Source organism: Aulostomus chinensis, chromosome 8 (assembly GCF_037954235.1).
Source record: "Aulostomus chinensis isolate RoL2024-O1b breed Wild chromosome 8, RoL_Achi_v1.0, whole genome shotgun sequence".
Lineage (NCBI taxonomy): Eukaryota > Metazoa > Chordata > Actinopteri > Syngnathiformes > Aulostomidae > Aulostomus > Aulostomus chinensis.
In genome coordinates, this window is record NC_141327.1 from 1,647,389 (window position 1) to 1,661,122 (window position 13,734).

The following is a 13,734-nucleotide window of genomic DNA, read 5'->3' on the forward strand; positions in this document are numbered from 1 at the left end:
GCTCTTCAACTCATGGTCGATTTGAATCTAGAAACTGTGGAATCTAGAATTTCTGCCCTCAAGTTCAGTGACCCCACGTGCACAAAGACTTCTGGCCTTCTCATACATTTCATTGACAGCATTCACATGCAGCATTCCATTGCCTTGGCAGTAAAGATTTAATTATCTGAAAATACATGGGTTCATAGAACCATTCACATATCAGCAGTGTCCACAGGAAGGGTTCAGGTCGCCATAGATTTGTCCCTGACTACATTTTCACATCCAAACTTATCAGAAACAGTGAACTGTGCAGAGGTTCTACAGCTGAATGGTTTCAACAGGTTATTTGAAGGCTATATTAGTAATTAGCTGGTCACCAGGAGGTGTGACTCCACAGTAGAGGACCCCTCACAGTAGCTTGACTGCTAGGTTTTTTTCAGGGGATAATATACTTGAGAAAGAAATGGTACAACACATGTTCGAAATTGTTCTTTAATCTGACAAACACTCTTTAAAAATTAACTTACCGTTGCTCTCTAGTGGACAAATTATGAAATTATCTTAACGTTAAGGAAACCTTAAAATCTAGATTTCATTTTTGTTGTCGCTTGTAATTTGTTCTCGCTGGACTATTTTGGACTACATCCATGACGGACAGAGAAAACAGACCAAAGTTTTTCAAGTTCTCATTGTGAAGAACAGAACAAGCAGGCACAACCACAGTGGTGGTGCAAGACTCAGCGAGGGAGAGCCGGTAGAGCGCACGATGGAGTGGTAGCACTTGCCCACATTGCCAACTCCATCAACAGCTATGAACTCGACAATGGGTGAGCAGCAGGAAGCGTTGTAGCTGGTCTGGATGATGGTGGCGTTCAGAGGGGTGTATGAGAAGGTTCCGTCCCCCTGGCGCAGGGAAATGCTTTCTATACCGGTGCCGTTTCCATCGGTGAGGTTGGCAGAGAGCTCCCAGTGGACAGATGCACACTTGGACACATCTCGGGGGCAACTATCATCCAGCACGCTCACCACCTCCCACACAGGTGGAGTGAAATCTGTAATCTTAACAGAACAGAAGATTTAGACATGAGTCATGAAGCGCAACATGTCAGTGTGGATCTGTACAAAATTACCTTTTTAACAACAGAGAGTCTCAGAACAACATAGTTGGAGTCAGCACCACTAGACGCGGACTTGGCATCCATAGTCAGAGTGACATCAGTGCCTGATAGTGTGCTCTCAGGTGGAGTGATGGTCAAAGTGGCATTGGAGTATTGTCCAGATGTCAAATGGAGGCTGTCAAGAACATCAAGAATCACACAGTTTGTGCTTGGATTGATAAGGAAGTGTAAGGAAGGAGGTGGCTGCCTCCCCTCACCTGTCGGGGAACAACATGGGGAATTTCCTGTCATTTCTGGCACTGATTGTGCACAAACCACTCGGGCCATGGGTCATAACACTGAAGGGGAGCTCGAAGGGAATCCCAGGCTCTGCACTGCTGTCCACCACAGCCTTGTGTAAAAACAGAAAAGAAGAATAGAACAAAGGATTTCTCCGTTCAGTGTGTTCTGCAAAAGCACTGATGTGATACAGAAAGAGGTAACTGAAGCCAAAGAGCCCCAGATGCAGCCAGCAGACCTGGATGTTCACGTTGGAGACAGACATCTGGGTGGTGGACTGCCTCTGAAATTCACTCTTTGACACTTCGTCAGTTCCTTCCAGGAGGACCACAAACTCCCCCGAAGGGACGGCATCAACAGTCACCAGGATGTTTCCGTCACCCATGTCAGTTGTAGTTCCATTGCTAACAGCGTTAGCATCGGATACGGTTACCAAGCCAACAGCCCTAACAGTGATGGAGGAAGGACCTTTTTGACCCATAACAGAGACCATCAGGGTGGCCAGCTGGCCTGGGTTTCCAGGGCAGAAGCAGAAAGAGGCACGATAGGTTGATGTTAGAATTAAAAAGATATTTTCATAATCACATGAACAGTCAGCATTATTGACTCGTGGAGGCGTGTGGTGGGAGGATACCTTGATGTGTACATCATTATTATTAGTTGAAATACGCCATCAAAGTGTGACTATATAATTCTTAAGTCTTCTAAAGCCAGAATGCATCTATTATGTGTGAATGAAAAACCAAAATGATCAAAGTTAATGGCCTTGAAGTGACACGTCACTCAGAAAACTGTATTTTGCCTCTCAAGCACTCACTAAGCTCATACAGATGTTTCTCTCTCCTGCAGTTCTTCTTGGTGACTCCAGGGTGCAGGAGACTCAGCCACGTCTATTGAGCTTGCAGCTAATGAGGACTGATGGCAACATCAGAACAGCCTGAGATACCAAAACTCAGAGCTGAGCTAAATTTATAATCACAGCTTTTATCTGATCAAATAATGGCTGGCTGATGTGATCACGGTGCTGTGGCTGCAGGAGAAGCACAGTTCAGTGTCTGCCTGAGCTAAATAACAGGGTCGTTCTGATCTTCTAACCGAGTCAGCAAAGCGCTTGTGGTGATGATATTTTCCCCCCACTAGATGATGCTGTTGTATGAAATACTGACAACTGTGACTGGAAAAGTGTTAACAGAAACATTGCTTCAGTGTTTTATGCCCCAAAAAAGCTTCTTTAAAAAGCCCCCCCCCCCCCCCCCCCCAAAAAAAGATGTTGTGTGCCTATCAATGATTAGCTTCTATGCTCTGTGTTGGTATTTTGTGCAGTTGGTCATGAACTGCACCTGCGTGGGGACGTCCAGTGAGTACTGCATAACCGGGATGAGGTCCTGCAAACTTCTCCACAAAGTCATAGATAAAGGTAATAGTACTTTGGCCTGAAACACACAACCACAGACCAACAATAAACACACATACGTGACACAGGAAAAACTGGTCCAACTGTGTAATGCATGACTGAAAGCATGGGACACAAAACAGTGGGGACAAATGTCACAGTCTGGGTCTCCTGCAGGTGCATGGTGGAACTGGACAGCTCTGTGGTAAGGGAGGGCATTGTGTCATCGTTAAATGTGGGGAGCGTCTGACCTGTCACTTTAAGTGTGTAAGGCTGGTTGGAGTTGATGTTAATCTGCCATTTTCCCATCTGTGTGTCAGCATGGAGTCGGATTCTCCTCAGGTTGCCCACAGTCTGAACGACTCCCAGTTCTCCACTCACCTCAGAATGTGTCTGGTTCCTACCTGGAAGTTTCAAGAATGAACCAATAAAGTTTTATCATGATAGCGAGAAAGACGCACTCTAAAGTGCTTTCAGGATGGCGTGTTTACCTGTAGGGTCGGTCAGTTTAAAAGTCAGCGACGGCGCTCCCGTAATGTAGATGGTGACATTTGTCAGAGATCGTTCCACTATGAAGGGGAAGGTCTCCTGTTTGCCAGGGTTCCTCGCTCGCTGAATAACTGTCACCTGAGGTAGAGGAGTAAAATGGCTGAGGCCCCCTCTGGTACCGCGCAGCTATTCAGGCCTGTTACAGGCCTCAGGTGGAAGATGAATCAGAACTTCAGTCTCACCAAAGCTGAAGTCGAGGTATCCAGGATGACATCTGTGGCCTCAGGCAACTGGCTCTTGGACACCTGGATGGCCTGTCCACCAGAGGCCAGGGCCAGGTCCTTGTAGTCATTAAAGGAACCACCAGCACTGAGGGAGCGACGGCGCCTCCCACCGCTTCCGGTCATAAAGAACGACACCTGTGAGATTGAGTCAATGTAGAGGTCAACAACACAGCCTCGCCAGTTCCACTGACTGAGACTGTAACTTAACATTTGGCTCAACAGGAGTCAGTACTTACTGTCGACTTGGTGCTTCTGATGAGGGCCACGATCGTGTCCTTGAGGTGGATGTCTTTGGCTGTAGCATCCGTGAAAACATAAATGTGGGAGGAGCTAGGGGCGCCAGTGAGAGCCAGCTGGAGGCACAGAAAAATAAACACCATTCTGAATCATCACATTGTTTGCAGGATCCATCCAGCATGCAGCGAGACATTTACACTTTCTCAACTTCCTTTGCCACAAAGTGAGCTGAAGTACCTGAAGTCCTGATAAACACAACTCAGGAAAATCGCCACCTCCCGTCGCGGTGATTTTAGAGATTTCTCCTTTCATCTTTTCAGCATCGGTTGTCCTGATCATAGGTCCAAAATCTACATAAGAAAGTACAAAAAGGGTAAATCACTTCTCAAGATTCACTGGTGATCCCCAATCATTTGGTCTGATCTTTACTTGTGCAAGCTTTTTGAAGTGTATCAATTAAGTCCAACAGTACCACGCTCTGTTATACAGACAGGAAACTTCACTTTTCACTTGACCCAAAAACAGCCCTTGTCTTTGGATATTTAGAGGCCCACTAGAGGGCGCTCACAGTGAGAAACTCAGTGAAGTATTAGAGGAGACTTCTTACCGGGGTCATTGAAGGGCACCAGGATGTACTCTGATGGTTCGTCCTGAGTTCCTTTTTTGCTGTCAATGATTTGGTAAACGACGGTCCGGGCTTGTTCAATGTCGTCTGACATACTGCCGGTGGTGTCAATGACAAAACAAACAACAGAAGAGCGGGCGATCCCCATCATTCTGTCAAAGAAGACGGACAAGTTCAAGTTAACAGGCTTCTCTGGATTTGCTGGATTCATTATGCATGAGAAGGGTTTTCACCTCAGGAAGTCATTGTCCCCAGCAGCCAGCCGGATGTCCTCCAGCAGCTGGAGGCTGGCGGCTGTGGCTACGCTTACAGCGACTTTGTGGAAGGCCAGATTTCCTGCGTGAGGCTCGTCTTTGCTGATGCCCCCGCGAGGAAATGCAGAGCTGCTCAGGTCACCTGCACCTCCATGGCTACATTTACCTGTAGAATTGGGACATGGTTCAAACTGTTGTAGTAGTGGACAGGAGTGGACATGTTCTATACTGTGGACATCATTGAAACCAACACTACTGAGTGATCATCTCCATGGTTACTAACAGCCAATGGGATTCTTCCATGTGATTTTGGATGGAGAGCTTCATGCGGCCTCTGTTGGTCCGAGTCTTGTGTCGAAGGTCAGCAGTCTTAACTGTGGATAATGTGGTTGAAGAGGGTGGGCTGTGGGTTTGGCACTGGTACCTTCGGGCTTGGCAGCAGAAAAGATCCCGATGTAACCGGACGTGAGTTTCTTCTCTCTCAGGATGTTGGGGAGGATTTGATTAGGACATGAGCCGCTGGCACAGTCTGCGCAGGTGGCAGTGCTGACATCTGCATGAGCACAGGTAAGCTGCAGACTTCAGTCTCAACATACTCTGGCCTTTGCTCGATAGATATGCTGACCACATTTACCCAATACACGCGTCTATATTAAGTTATTTTACCCAACCCATCATTTAGAGATAAAACAGAACACACACACAACACACACCTGCCAGGTTTTCCAGAGGAAGGTCAGGGCGGATGAGGGCGCTGTATGGCTCTGTGTATCCCAGCTCCACCCAGTTACTGTGGCTGTAAAAGTCCTAATGTAACATACAAACACATACTTCAGTTCTCTACATCCTCTGCCCTCTCTCTCTGGCTTCGTTCTCTCTTTTGGGACCATCTCTTTCACCTGAAGAGTGTGAAGAACTCGGCCCAGTGTTTCCCTGGCAGCCTGGAAGTTCTCGTTGCGAATGTTAGCCTTAATGGACGCTACGCCCTCCATGATTAGGGTCCGTCCCTCCACAAAAGCTTCAGAATTGAAGTGATGTGGAGCACTGAGAGAATGTGGCACAGAGATTTCCTCCATCAGTGTGAAAGCATTCATATTTAGCTTTAGTGATGATTTTATTCAGCTTATCACCTTGTATGTCCTTCACCCACCTGTTGACAAAGTCACGGTCTACCAGGCCATTCTGGACGTAGATCTCTTGAAGGGCAGAGTGAAACTTAGCGCCTGACACCTCTCCTGTGGCTGTTGGGCCAAGACAGGCCCGGACCAACTCTTCAGGAGATGAACCCTGCAGCCAGAGGGAATTGACTGGGTGTCACCGCGACCGAGCAAGAAGCATGGCGATGAGTAGCGTGAGCAACAATGAATGAATGCTGTAAATGAGCATGTGTGTCTCGCGTGTGTCTTTCTCCTCCCGCCATTGCTTCACGCTCAAGGCTGAGTCCAAAGTGTGTGAGGGTGTGTCCCGGTAGCTGCTGCGTGCGCTTTTCTTATCTTTCACCCTACCGTGGGTTTGAACTCATGACCCGCAGCATCAGCCACTGCCCGACATGTGTCCGACACTTTCTGTAACAGAGCCGTTCCCGTAATGCTGACATGAGAGGAAGACCCACCCCCGATAGGGACAAAGGCCACAGTGGGCTCTGATAGGATGAAGGCCAGCAGGACTAAACCCAGACCTGACGTCATGATCAGCCTGCAGAGAGAAGAGCATAGTCATCGCGGATGGTTCCGAGGGTTCCACTGGACTTGCCATGTTCCTACTGCCAAACGATTCTGGAGGAGATCCCGGAAAACACGTGACAGTCCCATTATGAGGAATGTGAGGAGAGAGGGATTCATCAGGCTGAACCTGAAGTTGTCAGAAATCTGAATTTCTGTTTCAGAACCAGCCAAGCTGTGCCACCAGGTATATTTGAGAACATTTGATATCACTTATTTCCTTTTGACACACAATTTTCCATAGACGTGGTGTACAGTAAATGTACACATACTGATTAACAGACTGCCTTCGCCCTCAACAATAATAGGATTTCAGTATTGTTCATTCACTGTCACGGATTTTATAGTTGACGGCAGTTTTTGTTCTTAAAACGTTTTAGTTTAAAGTTCATTTTCTCAAGAAGTTAACAAAAAGTCAGATGGGATGAAATAAAATGCAACAGTTCTTTGTAATTTCAAAAATAAACAACTACACATTGAAATACATCCATACCTTGAAGGTGTGTGTAAACTCTGACGGCTCCAGTGATGGTGAGGAAGTGTGTGTGCAACCTCACCAGCCCCCGATACTTAATTTATAGTCTAACGATATGATAGAGGGTGGAGACTAACATGGAAATGCGCGTGTGTGTGTGTTTGCTTGCTAAAACCATAAATGTGATGTAATGCCACCATCACACCTTGAAAAATACACCCATACATGGCAGCTTGAAAGTATCTCACTGCTCACAGAGGAAAAAGCAAAGTAAAACGGCGGCTCGACGTTTGATAGATTACAGCACCATCGAATTGACTGCAGCTCCTGAGTGAAAGAATCTTCAGCAGGAAACAGAAGGTTAGCAGCACGTTTCCCATGGCGCAGGTGCGCACCTCTCACTCAGCTGAGCGCACTGTCTTTGTGTGCTGTGAATGCGTGTTTGTGTGTCTGCGTGTCGGTGGTGGTGATAAGAATTCCCTTCACGTGAGTGGAAGACATTTCTACGTGTGAAATATTTCCATCTTCAATATGTTTGATGAATTTGAATGTGACGCGGTCACTCAGGCCTGACCCAGGACACGCGGGACGGCGCGCATCACTGCGCTGCACGTCCTGAGGTCACAGTCCGTTCTCTCACACGTTCTCATTTTCAAGTACATATCATTTACATGAATGTTCTCTTTGTCTGAGTTCCTGTGATTGCATTTCTTTGTTTAAATTTCCTGATCATTTCACCATAAACTCAACTATCACCTGCAGACAGTCTCTTGACAAATAAATTTTATAAGCGTTTTTATTACAAAGATAAGGGACACTGGGTCTTGAGTTCAGCCAGGAGTCAGCTGATCTCACTCGAGTTGGTTAAAAATGTAAAATAACATCCGTGACCAGAGGGACGAGCACCGACTCCTCCGTTTGTTCAGAACCATGCTCAGCGTTACCTTTTATCACTCCTGTAATCTGATCAAACTGCATCCATTGAGGCTTTTCTTTTGTAATCTTCTGGGAAGTGCAGTCAGTGTCCTGACAGCACTTCCTCAGAACCTTCCCAGAAAAACCTGTGCCCTGCTCTAAAAATCATTTGCACACGTACACAGTAAAAGATAAAAAAGTTGGGCCAACTCACAATTTTAAGGCAACAAACTTCAGTAAACTTTTAAGTTAGACAAACATAAACTTGTAAGTTGTGTTCAACTCTTTAGTTCGTTGGCCTAACTTGTAATTTTATATTGTATTAACTTTCAGTTCAATTCAGTTGCCCTTACTACTACTACTACTACTACTAATAATAATCATAATAATGATATAACAATAATACAAGTTTGAGTCCTAAATATGTGAATTAAAACTGCACTGCAACAGTTACTGTAGGGCCAATACCTCTGATAAATAATGTAAACATGCACAAAGTACATTACATTCAAACCTTTTTTTATTGTGAAACAACTTCTCAGGAGGAGAAATGAGATTCGCAATCAGGGTCGTGTTTCAAACCTCGGCCGGCTTGGCTAACTCGCTCCACCGTCTCGCTAACTTTCCTTGGAAAAAGAAAAAGAAAAAAGAATTGAGGAAAAACACACGCGCGCGCACGACGCGTGAGCGGCTGTCCACGTGCGACACGCCCCCCCGTCGGACGTCGGGACCGCGGGAAACACTAATAAAAGTTTTTCTTACAGATGCATTTGAGCTAAAATGTACATCTCAAATCATTGTTTTGCACCCCTGCCTCACCCCTGCCTCTCCGTCATGCTAGCTGCTACATGCTAAGGGTGTGTCTGCACTGGGGAGAGACTGTGGCTTCCCCAAAAGAATAAAAGTCTCTTTAACTGTTGATAGTGCCTCCTAAACTAAACCTAAATTAATTCATCACACCATAAATAGTGACACCCTTTGATAAGTTACCTGCTAAAGCTGAGTGCATTGAGCTCCATTCTGGAAAAGGTGAAGAATGAGGAAGTGGGCGGAGTTCTTCAATTCGCCCAAATCAGGAAGTTGACATTGGCGCTTCCACAACAAGAACTGGTGACTTAGCACAACTTTTGCACCTTCTATCGACTCCAAACTGAAACATGTCAGTTTGTCCAACTCACCAAGTTACTCTGCAACACACAACGAGCGAGGCTTGCTGGTCTCACTGAAATTACTGCCTCCATGTTAAGAATTAAGAATTTAAAGTTTTATCAACTTAAAATGCATTTTTAGCCCAAAAATAAAAGTTGGGCTTTTTACAGTGTATCTGCTCCCCGTGCATCCTCAGGTCAGAAGAGCTGCTGGTGGAGAGAGCAACTGCAGGCTGGGGAAGGGAGGGGTTTCAAAAGAAGAGATTAGATAACCCATGACTCAAGACTGGTGCTGAGGGTCACGTTGCCCTTTGGTCGTGGCTGAGGAGCACGAGCTGGACTGGGTTCTACTGTGTGGATGGACTGGGTTCTACTGTGTGGATGGACTGGGTTCTACTGTGTGGATGGACTGGGTTCTACTGTGTGGATGGACTCAGCTCGAAGGTCAGTGAACAACAAAACTGTGCGCAAATGTCGGTTTCCGATCTCCTCTGGTCGTCTGCTGTAATCCAGGTCTTCCTAATCCAGTTGTATGATCAGTAATCCACCAAGACTGGAGGTCAGAGCAAACACCTAACATTGCCAGTTTGACTTTCACTGCTTGTGCCGACCTGAATTGTTCTGATTTCAAATTAAATGTGTAGACTGCTGATCGTAGGGCTGCATGAAGAGGACCTGGGGTCTGTCCCAGACAGCGGGTTTAGTCAGCCTGAGATGAAGGAAACTCTGTGAGTTTTCAGTTCCAGAAAGAGCGATGACTTAAAGTCTGGGTCTGTTACTATGGTAACTGAACCCACCCTGCTGGCTGGCAGTTAAATTAAAGAAACTCTGAGTTTATCTGTGTCTCCTCCCTCCTGCTGAGCTCCGAAATCCTGTGGATCTTGAAGCGGAGTTAATCAGCGTAGCCTTGCATTGGGAGAGAGAGTTTCGACCACAGGTCCGATATGTCGTCATTGCCAGATGAATGTTTCATTGTGTGGCACCGTTTCTCATCTCACTCCATCAACTATCTCAAGTTCTCCAGCCGTACATGAGCAGTGTCACACACCGCGGACGTGCTGGCGATGCCGAGCATTTGGGGAAGCGCAGTCCGTAGAGGTGAGGAGACGCTGGCTCCGCATGTTCGCAGTGTTCCTGAGGCACAAACCCGTCAGACAAGAGGAAGAGGAATTCCTCAGGACTGCAGGTGAGTGACGTAGCAACCATTCTGTTGAAGTTAACAGCGACATTTTATATTCTACTCTCTTTGTGACGTCCTGCTGTAACCTCTGACTTGCATCAGGGTGTAGTTTGTAGGGCTTCCTAATGTGACGCAGCGGAGATGACACGCGTTCCCTTCGCTGCTCCTCCTCTAAAGGAAGGAGGCGTAAAAAGGAAGTCACCACAGCGTGAATGAGCAGGGCTGCATCCGAATCGCCAAGTACCAACCTACGTCCTCCTGCTACGTCCTACCGCTACAGCCTATTCCTACAACCTAAACACAGCGGCACCATTCGGACATCCTAGAAGGTTGGTGGTGAAGCACGACCTCTGCTGGCAGAGCACAGACACCGCAAATAGGTAGACAGCACCAACGAAAGCCCCACCTGCTGGCCTGACTGTGGTACTGCACTCCACTCTGAGCACCTTTCACTCATTCTCTATCATTAAGCACATGAACGCACCTTTAGTCAACAACGACTATAAATGTTGGTGTTCATCAGAATGGGAGACTGTTGGTGGCGCAAACTTGGCTTGCGGGTCCACAAGTTTTAGGGGATGAAGAAGAAGTCCGCGGTGCATTGTGGGCCATGGGTTGCCATGGGAAACCTGGGAACATGTAGTACGTGGAGTTCCATCTTGTGACACAAGAGTCATAGTTCATCCATCTTCATTTGGAGCTGTGTTTCCTTCAGTTTTTGTGCAGCCACTGTGCTTCGGTGAAAGTATTCCACAGCCTCTTTAACTTTATCGCTGGTAGATTGTGGACCTTTCAGGGCATCTCTGACCACAAGATTAATGGTATGCGCCAGGCATGGAAGGTGGCTCCATCCTGTTATTTGAATAGCCTTAGTAATGTTTGCAGCATTGTCAGTTAAGCAGCACTCCACTTTCTTCTCAATCCTTCTTCTCTGCTGCAACACTACGAAGCTTTTCTGCCAGGTTGTCTGCTGTGTGCCGCTCATTGAATTCAAAACAGTCCAGTAGGCAGGAGGACATGTGGAAATCTTCAGTAAAGTGACATGTTACAGACATGAATGAGGTCGTAACCCTTGACGGCCAACAATCCGTTGTTAGGCACACTGCTGACACTCTTCTCCTAAGTGATGCTACTTCTCTCTCATGCATTTCAGACACTCTCTGGGTTCGTACCTTCCTACATGGAGGAATATAGGAGGGGTTGAGAGCATAGCAGAAGTTTTTGAATCCTCTGTCTTCCACAATCTTAAATGTCTGGAAGTCAGTGGCTTTCATCTGTGCCAGCGCTTCATCTATCTTCTCCTGTCTCAATGGAGTCAAGACAGGAGCTGTAAAGTACTGACTGAGAGATGTCTGCTTTTTTTTGTGGTAGCAGCAGCAGCAAGTGGCTGGTCAGGCAAAGATGTGGGCCCAGTGGTATCAGAGGCTGCTGTAGCTGTGGCTAGAATGATAGTAGCACTGGTATGACGTCTAGCACCACCTGATGTGGAGGCAGAAGAAGCACTGGCACGTTCAGAGACTTGATTGTCATGAGTCATCAGGCTCTGTTCTCACCTCTGCCACTTTGATGGTTGGATGTTGCGTTTTCAGGTATCTGTGCAGATTGTTTGTGGAGCCTGACTTAAAAGAAATATTGTTTTGGCAAATATTACATTTAGCCTTTCTGTCTGCCACTAAAGAAAAGTGCACCCAAATGCCGCTTCGTTTCCTTGAGCTCATTTTGTCGACGGCGACGGTCTGACTCTCCTCCTCCTCCTCACTAAAACCGCTCGCTGCTGCTGCTGTTTTTTTTTGTTTTTGTTTTTTTACTGGGGCACTCACGTGAAGGCAGCACAATGCGGAGTGATGCTATTTGCATATCCAATAAGCACCGCGCAGCTTGGCTGCGCTCCTCCCCATGTAACTGGGGAGAAATAAAAAGTAAAAAGAAAGAAAAAAAGAACGGTTCCCAGCTGCGACTCGGTTCCCATCGTTCAGGTTAAAGACCCGTTCAAAAGAGCCGGTTCGTTGTGAACGTCACAGCACCATGCCTCACAATAACTGACACCACACATCACAACACACTACAGCTAACACATCTCAATGTCTGCAGGGTCAGGATCATGTGATGCAGCATCATCATCACCAGTGTTGAGGCCCAGGGGCCCAACTTTGAGCGCGACTCCCAGGTCTGTCCTGAGTGCTCCTGAGCAACAGGTCTGCTTGTGGGAGGTAAAGCTTTGTTCAAACATCCCTGTCTCTGTATTTTAAAGCTCAAATGTTTCCACCATAGAATTACAGGAGACTTCGATGGCTCCCTGCTGGGTGACAGAGGGAACCCACGCCTGCCCTACTGGTGACCCCTGACCCTGACCCGGAGCCGGGCCCCAGCAGCAGTTCAATGTGGTCCACTGCAGGATTAGAGCAGCTGAAATGACAACAGTTGTGCTAAAAGCCTGGTTCCAGAGCCTGTAATCGTGGACATCATGGACCCGCTCTTCAGGAGTTTGTAGAGTGGTGTGACAGCTCCAAACTAGAACTGAACGTCAGCAAGACCAAAGAGATGGTGGTGACCTTCTCCAGCAAGCAGAGGGATCTGGCTTCTGCGGTCATCACCACCATCCACGGGAAGCCAGTGGAGGTGGTCGAGGAGTCCAAATACCTGGGCACAATCTTTGACAACCTCCTGGACTTTTCTGCCAACACAGAGGAGATTCTCAGGAGGTGTCGCCAACGACTGTTCCTCCTCAGGAAACTCAATTCCTTTGGAGTCAGCGCGCCCATAATGATGACTTTCTACTACGCCTTTGTGGAAAGCATCATCACATCCTCCATAACCTGCTGGTTCCACTCCCTCAGCCTCCAGAACCGGAACAGACTGCAGCGCACTGCATCAGTGTGCTCCAAAATCATCGGCCTGCCTGTCAGAACTCTTTCACACGTTTACAGCCAACAGGTCCTGAGACAGGCATGCTGCTCAGTTGTACCGTACTTTAATTGCCCCTCGGGGATAAATAAAGTCATCTGAATCTGAATCTGAATCTGAATCTGAATCTGTAAACTCAGGGTCACCCCAGAGAGGGCTTGTGACGTCGTAGTGGCGAGTAGAGCAACACCCTGCCATCACATGAATGACCCGAGGAAGAGCGTCCCAGCAACACTGCCGCTAGGATGGAAGACCAGTTCGGGACAGACTGCTAGACTCACCTCTAACCACCACCGTCAGAGACAAGTCCTTCATACTTCACTGCTTCATCTCCTACAGAAGCAACAGAAGCAACATTTGTTGGCCCAAACTGTTCCATTAATCACCAGGTGTCACCTGTGACCACACCCACCTGTAATGTATGTTCCAGTATTTCTGCTTCCAGGTCCGCCTTCCTGACCTGTTGCTCCAGGTCCACATTTCTTGGTCTGTTTTATTAGATGCATTCTGTCAAAGTCCTTCACTTTGTTGCTTTTCTTTCTAAAGATGCGCTCATGCTCGCCACATGCACACTCGAGTACATCTGACTCTTGCAGGGTGATATATGAATGACACATGATGACTGGTTTTTTGCTTCGGTTGCCATAGTGACTCGTAGTATTGGTGCTCCATTGATGATGGCTTTTTACTGGTGTCACGCACGCGCTTAGCTCAGTCTGAACATACTCAG

General features: G+C 47.1%; 1 protein-coding gene and 1 long non-coding RNA gene across 5 annotated transcripts; one reads left to right on the top strand and one right to left on the bottom strand.

Moving 5' to 3' along the window:
- Nucleotides 1-226: 226 nt before the first annotated feature.
- vwa11 (von Willebrand factor A domain containing 11) lies at nucleotides 227-6,349 on the bottom strand. The gene is made up of 17 exons (XM_086210024.1): nucleotides 6,167-6,349; nucleotides 5,812-5,948; nucleotides 5,561-5,705; nucleotides 5,375-5,468; nucleotides 5,086-5,214; nucleotides 4,641-4,827; nucleotides 4,390-4,559; nucleotides 4,020-4,132; nucleotides 3,782-3,898; nucleotides 3,504-3,680; nucleotides 3,264-3,399; nucleotides 3,024-3,176; nucleotides 2,720-2,812; nucleotides 1,618-1,889; nucleotides 1,358-1,491; nucleotides 1,113-1,275; nucleotides 227-1,041 (listed from the first exon to the last, which is right to left on the bottom strand). Exons 1-17 carry the CDS (start codon nucleotides 6,347-6,349, stop codon nucleotides 661-663), a joined length of 2,784 nt encoding a protein of 927 aa, XP_086066150.1. The 3' UTR covers nucleotides 227-660.
- A 2,856-nt stretch (nucleotides 6,350-9,205) lies between these two features.
- LOC147256790 (uncharacterized) lies at nucleotides 9,206-13,131 on the top strand. 4 transcript variants are annotated; one of them, XR_015117413.1, is made up of 5 exons: nucleotides 9,206-9,364; nucleotides 9,937-10,106; nucleotides 10,203-10,523; nucleotides 12,192-12,295; nucleotides 12,372-13,131. It is a non-coding gene; the product is annotated as an uncharacterized LOC147256790 (long non-coding RNA). The 4 variants fall into 4 exon arrangements; XR_015117414.1 differs by having other exon boundaries at nucleotides 12,192-12,267; XR_015117412.1 differs by having other exon boundaries at nucleotides 10,203-10,429.
- Nucleotides 13,132-13,734: the final 603 nt, after the last annotated feature.